Genomic DNA, 16,710 nt, shown 5'->3' with positions numbered 1-16,710 from the left:
CATTTCATTTGATCGCCACCCCCATGCCATCCCAGGAGGTGACCCACGGGAACCACGTGTTCAGGAAGGTCAGGTTGCTTGTCTAGGGGGACACTGTTGACTGGTGGAGGCCCTGGTCTTCTGAGTCCAGCCTCCATGGTCACTGCAGGGTGACCATGCTGTGGGACAGTGACATGGTGGGCTTCCCCAGAGGAAGCCCCAACCCTGAGGCCTCTGAGGCTAACCTGACCCAGCCTCTTACTTGCTTTTAGAGCCTTGGACACGAAGGTGGTTTGCTAATAAGACTCTCACCCAAAAGTGAGTCAGGTAGCTGTCACTTTATTATTTTCCTTCCGTGATCTTTCCAAGTCTTCTGGGGGTTAGTTATCTGCCATCACCTGCAGGACACACACGAGAACACAGCCAGGTTAACTTAGCGGAGCAGAGAGCGGTGCTCAGCGGGTCCTGGCTTTCTCCTTCCGGGGTCTGTGCTGCTCAGGTGAACCAAGGGAGGGGTGCTATCACAGCTGTTTACCAGCCTGCCGGGGGAACTCCTACAAATTATATGCTCTTCAGATTTCCTTTGTTTTTCAGAGGGCGAGAGCTCTGCAGTTGCTAACAGGTACCCCTGTTTGCATGGCCCTGTTATGCACCGTGGGTGGGGATGTAAACCTGTCTTGAGAGGCTGTTCAACAGTTTTCTCTTATTGTTTTAACACGCCAACTGTATGGCCCAGAGTTGCTTCTGGATCCCTGTGGCATACATACTCAACCAGCGCGCGAGAACGTAGGTCCTGGCGTGGTCACTGGGCAGTGTCGGAGTGGAAAATAGGAACCAGGTGGAAGCTTTGTTCAGTATAGTCATACTATGGGATGTTACTGAGCTGTTCAAAAGAATGCCATAAACATATGTGCTCACATGTAACAGGCAAGGTGGTGTTAAGTGAAAAACTAAGATGCAGAACAGTATAGAGCAGTGGTTCTCACCCTTCCCAATGCCGTGACCCTTTAATACAGTTCCTCATGTGGGGACCCCCAACCATAAAATTATTTTCGTTGCTACTTCATAACTGTAATTTTGCTACTGTTATGAACCGTAATGTAAATATCTGATATGGAGGATGTATTTTCATTGTTACAAATTGAACATAATTAAAGCATAGTGGTTAATCGCAAAAACAATATGTAATTATATATGTGTTTTCCTATGGTCTTAGGCGACCCCTGTGAAAGGGTCGTTCGACCCCCAGAGGGGTTGCGACCCACCGGTTGAGAACAGCTGGTCTAGAGGGTAAAGTCCTATTTTTGGTTAGAAGACTATATCTGTGCATAACAAAGTCCCCAAGATGACAGGGTTAACAATGATTATCTCTGGGGGGGATGGAATTGCAAATATTAGACAAGGAGGGTACTTGTTCTTTTTTACTTGATATACCCCTATGTTTTTTTAATGTTTTTTATAAAGAGTATATATTACCTTCTAAAGTAAAAATAAAAATGAAGTGGTGACTGCTGAAAATTCATGTGTTGCTGTCACTCCGTGAACATTTGTTGGAAAATGAATGCCCTTGGCCACCTGTCTCTGCCTGTCGCTTTCCTTCTCTTGCTCTTTGATGGCAGCTTCCTGACCTTGACCTGACACCTGTCTGGGTTTGTCTGGGCAGGTGCTCCCAAGCGCCCCTGGGCCGAAACCACTGTGAGGTTCCATCAGCGCCTCTGCAGCTGCCGGGCGGGGTGGCCCCTACCAGAGGACAGCTGCCGCTGGGCTCTGCCAGTCCTGGAGCCTGTCCCTAGGCACCTGTGCCTGCCCGGGCTGCTGTCCCGTGAACCCAGGACCTCTGCCTGGTTGCCTCAAAAGGCTCACTTTCCCTGTTGAGCCCCTCTGACATGGGCTGTGGCCTGCTCTGTTGTGCTTGTGTCTGGCTGGGAGCAGCTGACGCTGGGGCAATTGTCCCTGGCCCCTGCTTTGGGCCCTCAAGGTGTCGCCGGGTGACTCACGCAGCAGCTGGGGCTGGGAATGGATCCTAGGATTTGTCTGGGAAAAGGCCTCTATGTATCTATCCTTCCGTCCAATCGGTCGTGGGCCAGGCTCCTTTGAAATGCTGGCAACACTTTAAAAGCCAGACTCAGGTTTACTCTGCCAAAATGGAATCGTGGCTTTCCCCCAATTTACCCACAACAAAACAAAACAAAAACAAAACCCTACAAATGAATAGCTACTCTCTTCTCGATTTAACATTTTTCCCTAACACACTTTTCTGGACTCTCTGGTGTCTGTGACCACTTGTTCGCAAAGAAACGCCGGCAGACAAATGAGCGGGGAGCTGGCAAGTATTAATGGGACACTCGGAGGCAGCCACCTGCTTATTTTGACAGCATCCATTTGACAGTGTAGATTCCCCACTGTGACCACATGCTCATGGCTGTGGTTTCATATTTGATTTCATAGGAGGGTCAGTTTGAGTCAGTTGAGCAGTTCTCTGCAAATTAAGACTGAAATCAGACGCCAGCTTCTCCTTCTTTGGGGCTCTACCACAAACACCCAGCTCCTCCTTGCTCTGGCTCCTACACACGTGGAGGAGAGGAGTCCTGGCCTCGTTCAAGTCTCATTTTACAGAAGGGCAAACTGAGGCGGTGGCAATGCCAGGAGGTGGGTAAAAAGCACCCTTAATCGGCATAGAGTGTCTTCTTCCTTCCCTCCTCCTCCCTCCCTCAGTTTCCCCACGCCTCTCATCTCCTCCCCCAGGCCCGCCTGTCTTTTGATGACACTCCTTGTTGGGGCTCCTTAGACCTGCTGCTGGTTATAACCATGGCTTCTCCCAAGACTGGTGCCAGTTTTTAAAAAAATAATTTCCCTGGCTTTTATTATAAAAGTGTGTTCTTGGTTAAAATAAAAATTGAACTGGTGTGGAAGCTTATGAGTTTTTGAGCTCCTGGGAGACAGCTCTCTGGGGACACATTCACAAAATAATAGTGGGACCAGCTCAGTCCCATTCGCCTGGCCTGTCCCCATCTAAAATGTAAAGTTTTGCATCCTAAGAAACTTGCCAGTTCAGCGCAAACCAAACCTACCACCTGCACTTGGGGATGCATTTAGCGAGGGAACCCTTTAGAGGAAATAGTTTCCAATAATTAAGGCTGTGAGGGTCTCAACCTATCAGGTTCTAGGCTTTGCAGATAAATACTTTATAGCATTGGAGGGTGGGGCCTGGGCTTATACACAGAGAAGCAAACATGGACTACCCCACTCATCCTAAGGAGCCCACTCTCCATGCGTGACGAGTTTTCATCCTCTGGACAAGGCCACCCTCTGCATGCCTTTTGACTCAACTTGGTTCACACAGAAACGATGGGGGCCCGTGGGGGTTGCTCAGGTCTGCAGCGCCCTCCGGGGGCCCCTGCCTGGCTCTCAGGAGGAGGGAGGGGGTTCTAAAACCCTAGGCGGGCATCGCCCTCCTGGGGCCAGGGCAGAAGGGCAGGGCCTGTGGGGCCGAGGGCGTGGCTAGTTCTTACCGAGTTGATCCAGTCAATGTAGTCGGAGACCCGGGTGAAGACTGAGGGCTTGCGGTAGTAGTTGCAGCCGAGGGAGGACCCGAAGCTGACCACGCCATGCACTTCCCACCGGCCGTCAGCGCCCTGGCAGTTCAGCGGTCCTCCGGAGTCCCCCTGAGGAAGGCCAGAGCTCTGTCAGCAGGGACCTGGGAGCTTGGGTGGGTGATGCAAGGGCGAGGGGCTGCCCACGAGAGCCCCCTGCTTCACATGTTGGCAGTGCATTTATATTGCTCCACCACCAGTCGCCACGGTCTCTGACCGGTCCCCGTGGCCACAGCTCAAGATGGCACCATCATACCAACAAGACCTAACGTTTATTCTTTCTGTGCGCCTGGAACTGAGCCGAGCACTTTCTATACCTTCGGTCATGTAATCCTCACCGAAACCTATGGGTAAGTATTGGTAGTATCCACATTTCACTGAAGAGGAAGTACTGAGGCCCTTAGAGGTAGCGACTGGCCTCAGGTTCTACAGGCAGTAAGTGAGGGAGCTGAGACTGTGTCCCACAGTTAGAATGCCATGTGCTCAACCACCCATGATGAGGGACCCTACTGGGGCCAGTCTGTGTGGGGGCAGAGTGTGATCGTAAGGACACATGAGACTCCGAAGCTCTGTCCTCACTCTGCTATGATTCCTTTTGGTTACAACGGTCTCCAGGAAGGCTCTGTGGCAGCTACCATGAAGGGACACACTGGGCCATTGATGGGATTAATTCAACAGATAAATTCTAAGTCACCTTTGAAAGGCCCTTACCCAGAGAATACATCCCCTTGGTTCTGAAACAGAGGAAAGAGTATGAGAGATGATGATAATGAGAGACCCAAATGAGACCCATGGAAGGACTTCCCAGCAGTGAGAGGGTGGATACAACGAGGAACCTCTTAAAACATCTTTTCTGGACACCGCAAGGACAAAGTTCAAGGTCTCAAATCTCTGGAGCTGTTTCCTGGTGCTTCTGCTAGCAGGCAGGAGGATAGATTCTAGAACCCCCAAGAGCCTCTCCCCATCCCCAGCCCCATTTCATTTGGAGGGGTGGCACGTGACTTTCTGCACTCACATTGCAGCTGGAGATCACGCCGTCACCCCCAGCACAGATCATACTGGTCTTCACGGAGCTGCCCCACCAGCTAGGGCTGGAGCACGTGGCATAGTCCACAACCAGCAGCCGGCCCTGCTGCATGATGTCAGGAAGAGCCCCGCCAGCTGCACGAGATGAGAGAGAAGGTGTTACAGGGGCAAAGGGACTCCTAAGAATAAAAAAAGTAATAGACACCTACTGGGCTATCTGCCCAGCCCTTTTTTCTGATCACTGTTACTTCCCATCCATCCATGGTTGCAATGGGAGCAGCCATGTTTGTTTATACCATGTTGTCACCGTTGATTGGTTCAGGGGTGAATAGCGGACTCAGCCTAAGCCAATGAGCTCCTTCCCTGGGAATTTAGGATTGGAACTAAGAAATCCCAGCCAGAGAGGTGGTAAACCTGGCAGCTGTTGGCAGTGGCTGTCATTGTGAGAGAGGGTTTCCAAAGCTTTTTAGTCTTCTAGTCTCTGATTCTATCCTGTTCCTGAAGCCTGGCTGTGTCTCTGCCCTTGGGTGAGACCAGCTAGCTTCATGGTTTTCTATCACTGACCTTAAACGTAACAGTGAACTCGCTGGCATTTGGTGCCCCAGGTTGGGAAAACTATTATAATGTGGTTAAAGGTAGAGTTTTCCTAATGGCCCTTAATGATAGTGTCACCATCACTTCCATTACTGTTATCACTGTTACTTATGGCAAGGATTAATAGTATTATAATTCTTCACTTGTGCTTTATTAGGCTTTTCAAAACATGCTATAAACCTCACAGTAAACATATATTCCTATATGACAGATAGGATCATGGAAGCTGAGCAAAGTTAAGTAGCTTGCCTGAGATAACTTAATTAATAAGTAATTAACATGTATAATATTTCACAATGTATAAAACATTGTCATAGTTCTTTTGACGTCTCTTTTAATCTTGCCAACTGTAGTTCCACTTTACCAGATGAGGAAACCAAGACTCCAGAGTGAAGCCTAAGGTCACATAGCGAACCAACAGAGCTGGGACTAAAAGCCAAGCACCTGGACCTTTCCCTGGCTCTCGTTGTCTCCAGCGAAATGCATTCTGCCCCGGTGTTTTCTGGGTAAATGAACAGGGGGCTTTGCTTGTATCTTGATAAGCATGATATGCTTCTCCTGCGTCTCATTTCTGCTGAGTTTCCATGTGTCCTTGTTTTTGCACATAAGCCAGTCAAGGGGGCGGTATTAATTTATTTGAGTGCATGTGTGTTGATGAACCTCTGGAAAAATACATCACTTATACTAATAGGTTCATGTCATTATGAAAAGAACAATCACCTGCATGAGCCTTCCTAGAGTCTTCCAAACCTCAGGTAAGATTGCAGGGATGGGAAGGTCCTCTGTTCCTTCCTGGTGGCCTACCATCACTGGATTTCTGACCCTTGGGGTTTATGTCTATGCTATCCTGCCTCTCCAAGGCAACCACTGTTTCTCCCAGACACCATGGGATGATGAGTGTGGAGAGAGCCGCTGGCCGGACAAGGATGCCATGGCCTCCCTCCCTCCCCAGCCTTGGGACTCCTGGCGCCCACTTACTCTGCAGCCTTCCCCAGCCCGTGACGTAGCAGGTGTAGTTGTTGGGTAGGATGCTGCCCGCGGGAGGGAGGCAGCCCAGCTGGATCTTGTCACTCAGGGAGACAGGGTGGGCCAGTTTGAGCAGCGCAATGTCATTCCTGGGGTGATAAAAGGGGTAGAGTGTAAAGAGAGGGTCAACTGTGCTTGTCCTGATTTCATTTCTGACCTAGCCCCTGCTAGAACCATTGAATCCCCTTCTTGGCCAGGCTAACTGTGAATCCTCCTTCTGCCAGGGCTATGAGGGATTGGGGAGCAGCTGTGGTCAAACCCCAGGGTTGCATTTTTGTCCCTGCTGGAGCTTGGCGCCCTGTATTCCCCTGAGCCCTTTCAGGGGAATATTTAGAACAGGGAGGACAGGTAGGTTTTGTGTTGTGGTGCCCACTCTGATGGATTAGTCACGGTTGCCTGGTGGGCTGGGCTGACAAGGATTCTGAGGTCCTGTCCAGGATTAGCAAGGAAATACATCCAGGTTGCTTGGTGATGTCTGTCCTGACCATATACCTCCTGTGATCAGTTAGAAAATAGCGGGAGATGCTCAGACGCAAAGGTTGTTTGCCCTTACTCCACCTTGAGTCTGCCCCCAGGTTCGTCCCTTGGTCTCCCGCTCTTGTCTAGGAAGCTGTTAGCGATTAGCAGGTTGCATTTTCCATGCTGGTCGCTATGAGCTCTGCCATCCCATAGGCACTTGTTAGGATGTGATGCAGATGCTCTGTCCATCAAGAGGTGGGATCTAGGTTCTTCCCCTGCATTGAGAAGGGGACCCCAGGGGCCTGTAATGTGGAGGAGGTGACACCACATTGGTCGGGTCCTCCAGGACTCCTGTCCTTGGAAGCCAGCCTCCGTGCCATGGAGATGCCCAGGCCACACGGAGAGGCCACGGGGAGGGGATCTGGACAACAGTCCCAGCTGACAGCCAGCACTGACCCCCCATCGGGGAGGGAGGAAGCTTTGTATATGATGCAGCCCAACCTCAACTGTCTGTCTGCAACTTCATGAGAGACCTTGAGTGAGAACTGCCCAGCTGAGCCCAGCCAGACCATGAGAGAGAATTAGAATCGTTGCTGTTTTAAGCCATGAAGTTTTGGGGTGATTTGTCATACAACAAGAGACAACCAGAAGAATGACACCCTACAGAAGGAGCAAAGGAAGGGGTGCCTTCTGCAAGACACCCTCCTATCTGTGTCCCTGCTGCCCCCACCCCCAAGAGCACCCAGACAGAAGGTACCCTTTGGAGATCTGGTTGGAGTTCCAGCCCTCGTGCACCACGAGCTTGGAGACCTCAACAGCCAGTGAGCCGCGCTCGTCCGTGGAGAGGCTGTGCCGGCCCAGCACCACGCGGTAGGTCCTGGAGGAGCTGGGACAAAGGGAGTAGAGCGGAGAAGGTCAGGTCCTGGCTGTCTTGTCCCCTCTCTGGCCCCCCATGGGCAGGGACACCTCAATGCACGGTCTCCAGTGGCCCGGGTTTGAATAGTACCGGGATGGGCCCAAGTATACCACTACTCGGCGCTTGGAAAATTTTCTTCCCTGGGGCAATTGGTTAGTTATAATATAACATGATGACTATAACCATATATCAATTATAACTATACTATGTTAATGATAAACTATAACATAAGTTATAATAATGTAAACTGTATTATTTGGGGGGAAATGAGATAAGGCAGAGAGAACACAGCAGTCATTTGCGCCCCAGGGCATTTTTTACTTTAATCTCCCCACCTCTTTGTTTTTACATGGGGAAACTGAGGCTCAGAGAGGAGTTCAGTGGTCCAGGGTTTTACAGATAATTAGTGAGAACCCAGAACTAGAAGTCAAGACTCCTGACTCCCAGGCCTCTTTTATTCCACCACCTCACAAAGCTTATAAATTAAGCGGGGAGAAGGGACGCCTCCCGGCATCAAGAGTCACACTGACCCAAGGGGAACACCGCTGAGCACCAGCTGGGGTGGGATAAGCAGAGGTCTTATGTCTCGGGAGGGGAAAAGACAGGAGAACAATGAATGTTGCAGTAGAAACGTTTACTCCCCTGTGGGCCTTTGTAATGGCAACAGTTCACTTTCACTGAGCACCTGCTAAGTGCCAGGCCCTTTCACACATCATTTCATTTCATCCACATTAAATTCTGTTATCTGCTTTTGTGCGGGTGATGGTTTTGAGGCTTGGAGAAGTCATTCAAGTTGCTCAAGGAGCCTAATTCCAGATCTGGAAGCGACTTCTAGGACCCCAGGAGGGCAGGAAACAGGCCTCCCCCTCCCCCACATTCCCACTCAGTGTCTGGCACAAGGCATTCAGGCTGAGTTAAAGGTCAAGGGAAGCCTGTTTCCTGGCCAGGCAGGTCGTTATCTGCAAGACTCCGTTACAGGGGGTGGTTCAGGACAACTGGGCTCCAGCCCTCAGAGACGAATGCTGGCCAGTGGGCCGAGCGGGTCAGGTGTCAGGGGACCAGAGCTTACCTGATGCAGTGGGCAGCTGTCAGGACCCAGTTTTGAGCCACCAGAGACCCTCCGCAGGTGTGGTGCCACTCGCCTCTGGCGTTGTACTGCAGGGAGACCTGGGAAGAGGCGCGGGCGCTCAGCATCCCGTCCCCGAGTGCGGGGCCGCGGAAGGCGGGTGAGGCACTTGTCTCAGGAGTAAAACGCGAGGGGCACCAATGAACTCAGTAATCAGGGTAAATAACACTTCCATGCAACATTTAAAAAATTAACACAAAAAACCCACGATGAGCAAAATATCAAAGATTTAACTGAAGACACTTAAAAAATAACTCTGTGGTGAGCATCTTTCTGTAACGTGGTTTATGGGGATTTTCCCCTTCGTGGGAGCTATTCCCTTAGGACGAGCCCTCCAATTTAATATGCCTACAACCCAAATCTTGATTTCTGCCCCCCAAACCAGCTCTTTTCTCAGGCTTCCTCCTCTCAGTAAATAGCAACCCCACTTTACCGGCTGCTCAGCCCGAACCCCTTGGCATCATCCGTGACGCCTCTCCTTCTCTCAGACCCTTCGCTCAAATCCGCCAGCAAAGTCCGCAGGCTGTACTTCCGGGATCTGCGGAGAGGATGCCACCCCTCTCACCGCCTCCACGGTCAGTCCCAACCACCTGCATCTCTCTCCTGGGTTCTTACTGGAGCTCCCCACGTGTTCTCCCTGCTCTCATCCTGGCCCGTCCCTCACCCCGCGTTTTCTCCACTCGGTGGCCAGAATGGTCCTTGCTAAATGGGAGTCTGATTACGTTTGTTCTTTGCTCAGCCCTGCCAGCGGCTCCCCCTTTTACACAGGGCAGAACCCAAAACTGTACCATGGCCTACAAGGCTCGACATGAGCGCCCTGACCTCAACAGCTCCCACTACCCTCTGCTCCAGCCACACCAACTTCCAGGAGGTTCTGCAAATATACCAACTCTCTTCTGCCTCAGGGCCTTTGCACTTGCTCTTCCCCCTGCGTGGAATTTTCTTCTCTTGGGTATTAGCATAGTTTTCTCCTTCATTTCCGACAAGTGTGTGGTTAAGGGTACCTTCTCCCAGAGGCCTTCTAGGATCACCCTGCACATGCATACATGCACACACATACATGTACACTCATGTCCACACACACACATACACAAACACACATGCATATGGGTAGTGGGGTGGGGTGGCTCCTTATTGCAGCTGGAGAAGGCACCTCTTTCTCTGCCCTCCAAGGTTGACCAAAGTAACAGACATGTGTTTTATTGGTGAATTTTCCCAATGGGGGAGGGAGAAGTGGAGCGTGGGCGACTTACCTGCCAGGGCCAGCTGTTGGGCCTCACATCTTCACCTCCGACTACCCTGGACAGGTGGGGCAGGTAAGTGGGGACCCCACAGCTGAGAGCTGTGAAAAGAGAACAGGCCGTGAGTCTAGGCAGCAGTGACCCAGACAATACAACCTACACCAGCTGTGTCCCCAAACTCCAAGGAGAAAATCCTTGTTCTAGGACAGCAGTTCTCAACCTGTGGGTCGCAACCCCTTTGGAGGTCGAATGACCCTTTCACAGGGGTCGCCTAAGACCATTGGAAAACACATATATAATTACATATTGTTTTTGTGATTAATCACTCTGCTTTAATTATGTTCAATTTGTAACAATGAAAATACATCCTGCTTGTCAGATATTTACATTATGATTCGTAACAGTAGCAAAATTACAGTTATGAAGTAGCAACGAAAATAATTTTATGGTTGGGGGTCATCACAACATAAGGAACTATATTAAAGGGTCATGGCATTAGGAAGGTTGAGAACCACTGTTCTAGAAGGATCCCAAGAGGTCCTAGAGTCCTGTCTTTTGCTCCACTTCTTTGGAACGTCACTCCAGCTTTCTTATCACCAGAGGACTGAGTCCAGTTGGGGCAGGGAAGTCCCATCCCCAGTAGCATCAGGGAACTAGGAAAGTGCATCTGGGTGACAGGGCTTACCTCCAGCCACCAACGCAGACAGCAACAGGGCCGTGATCATGGTGTGTCCGTAGGAGTCCTGGCAGTGTGCAGTTGGCCGAGGCCCTGGTTTTATGGGTGGGCTTATCGGCCAGAGAGATACGAGGAGTGCACAAGGTGGGGATTTTCTCAAAGCCCAGTGGAAAACAGGGTGTGGGTTCCAATATTTTTTTTTTCATCTTCTCCCACCTGTCACCCTGGAAACACATTGAAAAAGATGCCAAAGGTGGATATTGAACTATACACTCTACCTGCTTTCAAGAGATCATGTTATGTGCTGGGGACGAAGGAAAATATGCGTTGTTGGCCCTCGGAGTTGTGTTTTCGAAGAAAACAGCTGGTATGCTGAACACAACACATCCTAGACCAGTGGTTTCCAATGGGGCTGGCACGGCCCACCAGGGGACACTTGCCAATGTCTGAGACATTTTTGGTTGTCACGGAGGGGGATGGGGTGCTATTGGTATCTAGTGCGTAGAGACTAGAAGAGCTGCTGAACGTCCTACCACGCACAGGACGGCCTGTCACAGGAAATGTCTCCTTGCCAATGTCAGTGGTGCCAAGGGTGATGGATTCTGTTCCAGGCCATCGCTTGCTGTGTGGGGCCTGGGATGAGTCACGCAAACCTCTTGGCCTGGGGCCTGCCCATCTGTGAAACAGGGAGAGAAAGATGTGCCCAGTCTGTTTTGCAGCCTTCTGGGGAGGATTTGAAAAACACAGGGGACATGCTTACAGAGGAGAAGCACAAGAGAGATCCATACCTTTGGGGTCTGGCTGCCCCAGCAGTGGGGTGGACGAGACAGTGCTGGCAGAGGAGGGCTTTGCTGGGATGGAGCAAGGTGTATTGTATCATCTGCTCCCAGGGCAACAGCAGTGTGCAGTTCTCCAATAATGCCATCTTCCAAATGGGGTCAAAGCAGGAGCCTCCTGGGAAGAGAGACTGATACTGAACATCATGTATGTCAGGAGCATTCGCATGTTTTTAATCTGAGTCTTACAACATCTTGCGAGGGGATCCCTTGTTTCAGGTGAGGAAACAGAGGGTCAGAGAGGTCAAGTGACTTGCCCAAGATCGCAGAGCGTCTAAGACAGAATGGGAATTCTAACTGAAGTTGCCCTGATTCCAAAGTCCCTTTGCTTGGTGCCGCTGCAGATGGCATTCTGAACCCCTAGGACTGCTTAGGCCTCTTGTGTTTGGTGGGGGAAGGGTGTGGAAAGTGAGCAGGCTTTCCACACTCTGCCTTAGACCTTCGCTCTCCTTTCTTGTGGTCAGGGGACAATGCCACGCAGGCCAGGCTCTGTGAGACAGCCCTGCTCCATGACCATGGACAGTGCCCTTGGCCCCAGCCAGAAAAGCAGAAGAGAAAGGGACTTCAACTCCATCGTCTGGATTCAGGTCCTCACTCAGTCAGATATGAAAGTTTATCTTTGACGGGTCACTTAGCTTCTGGACCTGAGTTTCCTAGATAACAATCCAGGCCCGGACCGCAGGATTGTTGTAAGGACAGGGGAGAGTATGGGTGTGGAAGAATTCTGTAATCGCCCAAGGATCGTGTGAAGGTGAGCGCGGCTGGGGTGCAGAACCCGTGGGACTGGTTGTCAGAACGCCTGGGATCTAGTCCCTGCTCTAGCCTAGGTCCCTGCAAGTGATCGGACTCCTATTTACCATCTGTCGTAGTCACTACAACAGCAGACTATTTCTGAAGCCTCCTATTTTATCTTGAAAGTTAATGCGAATGTGGCATTCTGCCTTGTGTAGCTGTGTTTGTTTTAATATAAAAACACAGTTTGTCCTGAGTGAGATCGCTGAACAAATACCAGTTAGCACATGCCATGGGCTTGCTGTGTGACCTTGGGCAAGTCACACAGGCTCTCTGGCCAGGGGTCACCCATTCGTAAAACAGAGAGAAGGACGGATGCCCAGTCTGTTGCACCACGTTGCTTTGAGGAGTTGAAAGTGGCAGGAATCTTCATCAAATAGGCTTAAGCCATGAGGGTCATTGGTTGGGCCACAAAATGGACAAGTCCAGGAGCAGTGCTAGCTTGAGGCGCGGCTGGACCCAGGGCTCTGGCGATGTCCCCAGGACTCAGCTTCTGTCCATTTTTGGTTCTGCCTTCCACTGTGAAGGTCCAGTCTCGGCTCCATCCAGCGGCCTGAAGCAGCAGGCTGTCCCTTCCGTGGGAGCAAGATGGCCATAGGATCTCTGACCCAGGGTGTCTCAGCTGTAGCACTACTGATAATTTGGTGATAATTCTTTATGCTAAAGGCTGTCCTCCTCTTTGCAGGACGTGTAGCAGCATCCCTGGGCCCCACCCACTAGATGCCAGAAGTCCCCTTCCCTCCACCCACAGCTCATGACAACCAGAAATATCTCTGTACATTGCCAGATGTACCCTGAGGAGCAAAATCACCCCTTCTTCCCGTTCTCTCCCTCTTCCTATTGTAGCCTCATACCCCCTTATCCGCAAACCCGGCAGGGAGAGAGAACCTTTTAGGGTTCTCAACTCTGGACCTGCATTAGATCGCGTGCCTATCTCTGAGCCAACTGTTCTGGTGGGGGAAGGGACGCAATACGTTAGTTGGCCAGGCCTGGAGCACAAGTCCCGCCCCTCGATCTAGGCATGAGGCTTCCCCCCAGACCACAAGTAGCAGGAGTGGGGGAGGTTTAGCACAGAAACAAAAGTCCCGGGTTCTAGAGAGGGAACGGAGGCCAAGGGAGGAAGAGAGCAAATAGCCACTCCAGCTCACTTCCCTCCCTGGTGCTCGGTTCCCCATTTGTACGTCGAGGCCACAGTAGGGGCAGGGAGACGTAGATGTGAACTCATGTGGTTTATGACTCATTCAGAAAGGTTTCTCTGAGAAGCCACATGGTTCGGTGGCTGGGGGCTTGGGTTTACACCCTGTGCTTCTGTACAGACTCTGTGGTTTGGGTGCTTGCTGCTCAGACACTTTTCTGGACAGAAGCAGCGGCACAGAGTAGGAACTGGTGAGAAGTGCAGACTCTCCCACCCAGACCGGCCGGGTCAGCAAATGTACAACACAATGTTCACTCTTAAATCCTTCAGCTGCAGGCCTCGGATATCAGAACAACAGAAAACTCTTCGTATGTTGCCTAGCAAACTTTTCCTGGAAAGGACCAGATAGTAAATATTTTAGTTTGCGGGCCATATGGTCTCAGTTGCAACTAGTCAACTCTGCAAAAGCGACCATCTGGGCATAGCTGGTTTCCCATAAAACTTTATTTACAAAACAGATTAGGTTCGCAGGCTCCAGTTTGCTGTCATGATCTGAGGTCTCGCGCGAAGCAGTCACCACGGCAGCAAATGTCTCTGAAGTCTCATTCTTAAAACTTGATCTGAATTTTGCAGCTTACTTCATAGCATAGCTGGGTTTATTTGAATGTAAATTGTTTTTCTTCCCACCAGTCTTCCTGGAGAATCGATGCTTTGGGAAGATGCTCTGTTTCTTCTCTGACTTTACTGCCCCCCTGGCCCACCACCAGCAGAATTTTTGCAGACACCTGCCCCAGCCTCATAAGAGGAAGTTTCCAGGAACCAGCCCCCAAGGCCTGCTGGGAATGAGGCTCTCTCTCCTAAGGGACAAAGGAGAGGCAGGATTTGCTAATAGGAGCCCAGGTGTGAGGTCAACAGAAATAATGACTCCTATCACAAGCCCCCGTGATTTCATTGGCTCCCGACGGGGAGGGAGGGCAGGTGCCCATTTTACAGATGAAGAATCTGAGGCCCTGAGAGGTTACGTGACTCAGCCATGGTTGCTGCCCATCAGTGGCAGAGTTCAGCGAGTGCCCTCCGATTGTTTATGATATTGATTTGTGGCTGAGGTTATGGAGATTGCCAGCATGGGCCTGCGTCTTCACCTCTCCCTGCATCCATGCCTCTTGCCATGGAACTTTGCGGTGTTTTCCCAGGAGGAAGATGAGAGACAGGTGGGGCTGAGACCCAGACTTGATCAGCCAGCCTGCAGTCCCCCAGACATATGAGGGACTCCAGACAAAGTGAGCAGGGCTACCTAGCTAACCTCCAGCTGACCCCAGCCATGTGAGCAATAAATCCTGTCATTGGAATCCGCTGAGGGTCTGTGGTTGGCTGTTACGCAGCACCGTTAATTACTCCGGCAGTAGCTGGTACAGTGAGTGCAAGCCCTTCGTGAACATCTGTGAGCAATAAGTCTCCTCTCAGGTGTCTGTCTCTCTGGGCTCATTGCCAGCTCTGCTCAGGCTTGTAAGCACACCCACGGCCTACACACCACCCTCCGGCAGGGCCGCTAGAGGACTTCAGTGTAGGGGGGGTCCTTAAGATTTGGGGATTAATGGCAGAATGACATGGTGGTAGCCACGTAGGCTCTGGAGTCAGACTGCCTGGGTTCAAGACTGGGTAGTCCCCTTCCTAGGTGTGTGACCTTGGGCGAGTCGTTAGTCCTCTCTGAGCCTCAGTTTTCTCATCTGTAAAGGGGGTTAATAAACAGGGCTGTCATGATTATTCAATGAGGTAGTGTATGTGAAGCCCTTGGATGGTGCCTGGCACACAACCACCTCGTGCTGAGTACGCACGAGTGGGTCAGGCACATGATGGCATTTTAGTGGGTCACTGGCATGGGGGCCGCTTGGAAGGTGGAGAGGGGAGGGCCAGTGCCTAAGTGCCCGCTTTCTCTCGCTTCCAACCACTGGGCTGTGACCTCCCGGGCAAGGTGCACAAATCCTTGCTGTCATCCCAGCCAGGTCCCAGGTGTCCTCCCTGACCTCGCCCTTCCTTCTCCTCTACAGCCCCACAGCGAACTCTAGATTTTGCCGGAAGAGAGGAGGGATGGTGTACAGCGGTCCCTCTCTATCATGGTTCACGTATCGCGGCCTCACTGGATTGCGGGATTTTTAAAAATATTATATTTAATTATTTATCATGGACTTTTCGCTATGTCGCGGGATTTTGCGGCACTGTATAGTGATCCCTCACTTATCCCGGGTATTACGTTCTAGGCCCCACCCCTCCACGATAGGTGAAAATCCGCAAAGTAGGAACATTCCATTTATTTTAGTATTTACTGTACAGTACCACAAAATTCCGCGATATAGTGCAAAATCTGCGATAAATAATTAAATATAATATTTTTAAAACTCCCACAATACGGTGAGGCCGCAATAAGTGAACCGCAATATAGAGAGGGACTGCTATATTTATTTCCTTTTGCTGCTTTAACAACTTACCATAAGTGCAGTGGATTAAAACGCAGAAATTTGTCTTCTTATGACTCTGGAGGTCAGATGGCCACAATCAATCTCACTGGGCTAAACCAGGACTGGACCTTTCTGGAGACTCTAGAGGAGAATCCTTCCCTTTTTCCAGCTTCGAGAGGCCACCTGCCTTGCTTGGTTCATGACCCCTTCCTCCCTTTACAAAGCCAGCAGGGTAACATCTTCGAATCCCCCTGACCCTAACCCCCTGCTTCCGTCCTCACTTCTTCTTCTTCTGACTCCTCCTCCTGCCTCCCTCTTATAGGGCCCTTGTGATTGCATTGAGCTCACCTGGAGGGTTCAGGATGCTTTCCCCATCCCATGATCCTTAAATTGATCACATCTGCAAAATCCCTTTTGCCGCATAAGATAGTAACACATTCACAGGTTCTGGGGACGAGGATGTGGACATCTTTGGAGGGCTATTGTCCTGTCTACCTCAGCTAAACATCGACTCTGGGACCCAGCAGTGGATCTGAGGATTTTATGTTCTTGTCGGACAAACAGAACCATGGCTTATGTTTCACCTTTATTAGCTAATAAGACTAGTTTTGCTAAGTCAATCACATTCCCAAAAGTTGATATAGATTTGGGACTGGGGGCTGTTGTTTAACACTGCACATATGCCTCTTGAGTGAGGACTGAATTATTCCTGAACTCCTAAGTCCTCTCTGTCCTTTCTGTTCCTGCCTTGGCCGGGGCCGCATTAATTTCGGCCTAGTCCATTGCAGCTGGCCTTCCTGCCTCCCTACTTGCCTGTTCCAAATCACCCTCCATACAGCTGTCAGGTAAATACTT

General features: G+C 50.7%; 1 protein-coding gene across 1 annotated transcript; it reads right to left on the bottom strand.

Annotated features, from left to right (window-relative positions):
* Nucleotides 1-302: 302 nt before the first annotated feature.
* On the bottom strand, nt 303-10,727 carry CELA2A (chymotrypsin like elastase 2A). The gene is made up of 8 exons (XM_090268638.1): nt 10,646-10,727; nt 9,973-10,061; nt 8,663-8,760; nt 7,435-7,563; nt 6,171-6,307; nt 4,588-4,733; nt 3,492-3,644; nt 303-377 (listed from the first exon to the last, which is right to left on the bottom strand). Exons 1-8 carry the CDS (start codon nt 10,683-10,685, stop codon nt 360-362), a joined length of 810 nt encoding a protein of 269 aa, XP_090124764.1. The 5' UTR covers nt 10,686-10,727; the 3' UTR covers nt 303-359.
* Nucleotides 10,728-16,710: the final 5,983 nt, after the last annotated feature.

This window comes from Furipterus horrens, unplaced genomic scaffold, assembly GCF_987537825.1.
Source record: "Furipterus horrens unplaced genomic scaffold, mFurHor1.1.pri manual_scaffold_3, whole genome shotgun sequence".
NCBI lineage: Eukaryota > Metazoa > Chordata > Mammalia > Chiroptera > Furipteridae > Furipterus > Furipterus horrens.
Note: the sequence above shows the minus strand (reverse complement) of the source record. Positions and strands in the feature narration are given on the sequence as shown.

Excerpts from the sequence above, each read along its gene's own strand:
- CELA2A (XM_090268638.1), bottom strand. The coding sequence starts at position 10,685 with ATGATCACGGCCCTGTTGCTGTCTGCGTTGGTGGCTGGAG. Across the intron at positions 7,564-8,662 it reads ACAGCTGCCCACTGCATCAG|CTCCTCCAGGACCTACCGCG; the intron begins GTAAGCTCTGGT and ends CCTTTGTCCCAG. Across the intron at positions 3,645-4,587 it reads GCGTGATCTCCAGCTGCAAT|GGGGACTCCGGAGGACCGCT; the intron begins GTGAGTGCAGAA and ends GGCCTTCCTCAG.